General features: G+C 32.4%; 1 protein-coding gene across 1 annotated transcript; it reads right to left on the reverse strand.

Annotated features, from left to right (window-relative positions):
• Positions 1-258: 258 nt before the first annotated feature.
• Positions 259-2,642, reverse strand: LOC139899642 (aquaporin PIP2-2-like). Its single transcript, XM_071882495.1, has 3 exons — positions 2,251-2,642; positions 1,162-1,457; positions 259-744 (listed from the first exon to the last, which is right to left on the reverse strand). Exons 1-3 carry the CDS (start codon positions 2,549-2,551, stop codon positions 490-492), a joined length of 852 nt encoding a protein of 283 aa, XP_071738596.1. The 5' UTR covers positions 2,552-2,642; the 3' UTR covers positions 259-489.
• Between the last annotated feature and the right edge of the window lie 3,358 nt (positions 2,643-6,000).

The following is a 6,000-nucleotide window of genomic DNA, read 5'->3' on the forward strand; positions in this document are numbered from 1 at the left end:
AAGTATATTAAATAATATTAAATATATTAGTGTAATATCAGCTAGTTATCAATAATGTAGCTTTGAGAGATGATTAGAATGCAAGGTATGCCACCACACAAGCGTCCAGAGACAACTCACTACTTCACTAGTCATCACTCATCACCATAATCTCTTTGGGATTTCTTATGACTTTTGTCATTTAAGTAAATTTTGCTGATATAATAACACAAATAAAGGAACTCTAACTTTTTATTGAAATAGACATAGCAAAAGGTAAAAGGTAAATAAGACCACTTACATTGAACACTCAACATTAATTTACAATAAAAAGGAGAATAATAAGGAGAAAAAAGAAATTAAAACACAGATCACAAAGGCAAAGTAAGTTTTAGTATCTACAATTGGATACTTCCACACTCATATATCCATCCATGCATTTTAACGATTAAACCATTTTTATTTTTTTTAGCTAGCATGGATGAATATATATCATGGCATTTTTCCGACTTATGCATTGCTTCTAAAGGAACCAAGTGCTTTAATAGCTCCTGCTCTTAGTACAAACTGGTGGTAGAATGCTGCAGCCGCTGCGCCCAAAAACGGTCCGACCCAGAATATCCACTGGTCATCCCACGCCTTTTCGTTGTTGTAAATAACGGCGGCACCAAAGCTTCTAGCGGGGTTAATTCCGGTTCCAGTAATTGGAATGGTGGCTAAGTGTACCATGAACACTGCAAACCCAATAGGCAGTGGTGCTAACACCTTCATTTTCATTAACATTAGAAAATAGTTAGTATTCGCTTAGTTTACCTAATATGAAGTTTAATAGTGTTGCTTAAAAATAATAATAAATAATTATGTTAGAGATAACAATAAAAAGTCATTTCTCAACTACTACATTTTATAAAAGCATTGGTGGGTGGAAAAGATTTGTCATGTTCTAATAAAGTTTATTCTTTGGTCCCTCAATTAAGCAACTAACCCACTTTATTCCTTATTTAAATAACTTTAATCAATAACTTCATCAATTAATCTATCAATTAATCTAAAAGTAGAAGTAGATAAAAAATACTTTAGAACATATAACTTCTGACACATGAAGCTAGAAATTGTAGTATCTTATTTGATATATGTATGCGATAAGGAAAACATAAAAGGATTAGTGTGAGATAAACTTACGGGAACGTGAGAGTCTCGTGCACTTCTTTTAGGATCAGTAGCTGAAAAAACGGTGTACACAAGAACAAAGGTGCCGATAATCTCAGCACCTAGTCCAGTACCCTTGTTGTAACCTGGGGCCAATTCGTTGGCTCCACCGCCGTACCTATTGTAGTATGAACTTTGGAAAGCTTTAACCAAACCTACACCACAAATTGCACCCAAACATTGTGCAACCATGTATCCTAGTGCCCGAATCAAAGATACTTTTCTTGCCAAAAATAATCCAAATGTCACAGCCGGGTTAATGTGTCCTCCTGTATATTGGTGCACGTTAGTCACAGTCCTTAATAATGTTTCCAAACTAATAAATTAATTTCATTTAATAGACATTATTTGACATTTAACCATTGCAACGGTAAAAGAAATGAATAATGTTGTTTGACCTTTAACATTCAAACTGAAGTTACAATGTTTTGACTATTATGTTAAACAATTATAATCCATGAGTTTCTTTTTTTTAGTGTTACTAGTGACAAGTGATATGTACATTAAATCAATCGGATAAACGGATAACATTTTTTCAGTTCACTATCTGCGAAAGGACCACTTGCATTAACAGAGCAGTGGTATCCCGGGGTATTCGGGTTTCATGAGATCAAATTGTGCCCTTATGGTCTGATAATTCGGGGTGTCTTCTAGTGGTTCTTCTCTAGATTGTGCCTTTTGGACAGTTAATCTAGGAACTTTCCTCCTGACACATGGTCCGAATATGATCGGATGGGCCGATGGGTGGTTTCTAGCCCCCGTTAGTGACTTCTAGCATGTTGTTAAGAAAAAAGACTATGTAGGAAAGGGTAAGGGTAGTATTTTTTATTCACGTGTACGCGGTCTAACCAGATTATCTCGTATGACCTTTTTCTGTGATCATCACAAGATACCCCTAAGATATGAGGTTAGTGACTATGTCCTCTTGTATTAAAATTGTGACACCAACCCTTACACTAAAAATGTCAAAAGGGGGCTCTATCTGTATGTAATTATTCAATTCTTTTTATTCTTATGTAAGTATTCAATTCTTTTTATTTTTATTTAAAAAAATATACTAACCAGAGATACCGGCGGTGCAGTAAACAAGGACAAAGATCATGCCACCAAAAGCCCATGCGATACCAAGAATGCCAACACCACCACACTGATCAGCGTTCAACTTGATATCAGTTTCGCTCTTATAACCGATAACCGTTAATACAGTAACATAAAGAAATAATAAGGTGGCAATGAACTCAGCAATAAGAGCTCTATAAAAAGACCATTTGGTAAGTTCATCAGCATCAAACAAAGGTGCTGGAGGTGGGTCATGGTAGTCTTTGCCACCGTGGTGTTCCGCCACTTCAACGTCTTTCGTCATGGCTGATAATCGATCGGTATAGATGAAGATGAGTGAAGAAGAAGAAAATGTTTTTTGGTGTGAAATGTGTGGTGTTGAATGCTTGCTATTTATTGATGTAGTGTAGGAGATAAGAGTTCAATTATTTTTCTACTAGTTATATATTTTTTTTATTTGCTTAATTACTTTTATTATTTATGGAAAAGGGAAAGAATATTACGGAGTACTTGTGTTAAAGTTCTAAATAATCAAATGATCTCATCTTAAGTACATTATATGGAAAGAATTTATGAAATTATATATATATATATATGAAATTATATATATATATATATATATATATATATATATATATATATATATATACTATGTAATAGACAAAAATCGTGAATAGTAGTCAGGGTCATTTTCGTCCTTTCACCTTATTTTTTTTTTTTTTTTGTGTTTTCACTTTTTCCCCCCCCCCCTTTTCAAAAAAAACCTCAAACTTTGTTCTAAAATTAAAAGCGGTCCCCCAAATAGAGGGTAAAGTTTTAAATAACCATTTTCATAAAAAAAATCTTAACTAAACTCCACTCAAATATTCAACGGGTCATATCTTCTCGCTCGCAACGAGTTAAATTTTCCCGACACCATCCTTAAACTCGAAATAATTTTAAGAACACAATGTCACTAACTATACGCAAAACGGACGCTTTTTAAAAAACGCTAAATATTTGAGGTACTTTTCATACACGATGATTTTGCGATAAATTTTTAAAAGTCGACAACTCCATAGCGAAACGCGGAGATGCACATTTATTGTTAATTTAGAATAATATTTAAATCTTTCACGGATTATACCTTTTAGTTCGACTCGAGTTGCGCTTCAACGACATCATCGTTAACCACGAAATAATATTACAAACTAAACCAATAAAATACATTGAAAATCGAACCCCCGGCGCGAAACGAGGGTTCGTAAACTAGTTAGATTTTAAAGTACAATTATATTAATTTAATTAATTATCATTATTTAAATATTGATTTATACAATATTTTTTTAGGTTGTATCTTTATTGCTATTTTGGTGATTAATATACATCCTTCAACAAAACTTTATACAATATTATCTTTAATTTATACGATCAAACAATAGTATTATCAATTAGGAAAAATAGGATATTAAGAGACTATTAAATTTATTTATTTTATGATCTGAGTTCATAGTTTCGACAATTAACAAATTGTTATAATTCAGTAGGCTTATAACTACCTTTAATGGTTATAAGAACAAAGAGAGAAAAAGAGAGAAGAAGGAGAGAAGAAATATTGATATTGATATTTCAAGAGAAAATGGTACACCTTAAATGGTTACCATACATGTCTATTTATAGTATAAAATATTACTATGCAAGAAATATAATAATAATAAAATTAACATCCAATCTAGATATTTTATAACACAATCTAGATATTTTATAACACTCCCCCTTGGATGACAATTTTATTAGAGAATAACTAGTACTGCCTCGTTAAAAACCTTGCTAAAGAAAACTCATTGGGATAAAACTTTAGCTAAGGGAAAAAGAGTGCAGCATAAAGTTGACCCCCCCTCAAGTAGGCAACGCCTGAGTTGTTACATCTTCTGAACATGCCTCATGCCAATATTATGAACGTGTGTTCTGAAAATAGCAGTTAGCAGTGCTTTGGTATAAAGATCAGCAGAGTTGTTGATTGAACGTATCTCATTTTAATCTGGTTGTCTTTTACGATATCTTGAGTATATGAGAAAAATCTGAGGTTTTCATCTGAAACTGTATCATCTAAATCTTTTATGTACAAGTTTGGCCCTCGTGATTTGTCTACAGTCTCCTTCATGGTTTGTTCAAACCGTTATTTCAGTTCCTATTCCCTTTCAGTCTTTTTCTGAGCCTTACCAATATACCATTCTTTTCCATCAAACTTATGACCGTTAAGACCGTTTATAGCTTTAGCGCCTCGTCAGCATTTATGTTTTGTTCTGTCATTTTTGATACTCTTCTTTCATTTGTATTATGTAAGCTGTATTATCTTCATAGATAGTTGTTACGCTTTTATAGCGTTCTAGTGAATCAATAATGATTTGTATCATTGATCTTAACTAAAATCATTCCCGAGTAGCTTCATGTAATGCAATCACTTCGGCATGATTTGATGATGTTGCAACAAGTGTTTGTTTTGAGAACGTCATGATATTGCGGTGCCTCCATTTAGGAATACATATCCAGTTTGAGATTTAGCTTTATGTAGATCGGATAAATAATCTACATCTGTATAACCAAACAAATCTTGTTTCGAGTTGTTAGAATAAAATAATTATAAATCAGTAGTTCCCCGAAGGTATCAAACTATTTGTTTGATCCCATTCCAATGTCTTTTGGTAGGGGCTGAGCTGAACCTTGTCAACAAATTAACTGCAAAAGAAATGTCAGATCTTGTATAATCTATAAGATACATAAGAACCTCAATTGCACTAAAATATAGAACTTCCGATCTGTTAAAATTTTCATGATCTTCGCAGGGATGAAATAGATCAGTGTCAATATTGAGTGATCTAACAACAATGAGTTTGTCTTTAAAAAAAATGTTTTAAAATCTTTTCGGTATAAGTTGTTTGATGTACAAGTAAACCATTAGGCATATGCTCAATTTGCAATCCAAGGTAATACTTGGTTTTTTCAAGATCTTTCATTTCAAAATAATTCTTTAGAAGTTGAATGATTTCATAGATCTCTTTATTTGTTCATATGATGTTAAGAACATTGACATAAACAACTACGATCTCATATACGAACATTGTTTTTATAAAACATACGTGCAAAATAAGTTTATATTTATACCCTTTTTTTTATCAAGTAGTCATTTAATCGGTTATACCACATACGTCCCGTTTGTATAAACCCACTTAGAAATCTTTGTGATTTAATGGAATATATTCCCTTGAGTTTTACATTAGATGCTTATGATACCTTAACCCTTTAGGTATATTCATATATATCACTATTAAGTGATCCATACAGATAAGTAGTAACAACATTCATGAGATGCATTTAAATAACTACCAGGTTGATTAAGTATCTAATAAGTAATTGTATCCATTACAGGAGGATAATTTTTCCTCCTAATTCATTTCTGGTCTTTGTGGGAAATATTGAGTTACAAGTCTAGTTTTGCCTTGTAACTTCATTTGCACATTTCTTTTCGGATAAAAATTCATTTGTATCCCATACGTTTCACATCTTTAAAAGTGATAACGATTGATCCGACAACTTTTCTTTTATCGAGCGATTCTAATTCAGCTCTTATTGCTCCTTTCCATTGAGCTCAATCATGTCCATTTTGTATATTCAATGACAGATTTTAGTTCCAGATCATCATCTTTATTCATGATGTCATTGTAACATTATATGAAAATATCTCATAGAGATTTTAGTTTTATTTCGGTTCCA

The sequence above is a fragment of the Rutidosis leptorrhynchoides genome, chromosome 3 (genome assembly GCF_046630445.1).
Source record: "Rutidosis leptorrhynchoides isolate AG116_Rl617_1_P2 chromosome 3, CSIRO_AGI_Rlap_v1, whole genome shotgun sequence".
In the NCBI taxonomy this organism is placed as follows: domain Eukaryota; kingdom Viridiplantae; phylum Streptophyta; class Magnoliopsida; order Asterales; family Asteraceae; genus Rutidosis; species Rutidosis leptorrhynchoides.

Coding starts and splice junctions, on each gene's coding strand:
- LOC139899642 (XM_071882495.1), bottom strand. CDS start 2,551: ATGACGAAAGACGTTGAAGTGGCGGAACACCACGGTGGCAAAGACTAC. Junction 1,458..2,250: donor CTGCACCGCCGGTATCTCTG/GTTAGTATATTT, acceptor ACCAATATACAG/GAGGACACATTAACCCGGCT. Junction 745..1,161: donor CACGAGACTCTCACGTTCCC/GTAAGTTTATCT, acceptor ATGAAAATGAAG/GTGTTAGCACCACTGCCTAT.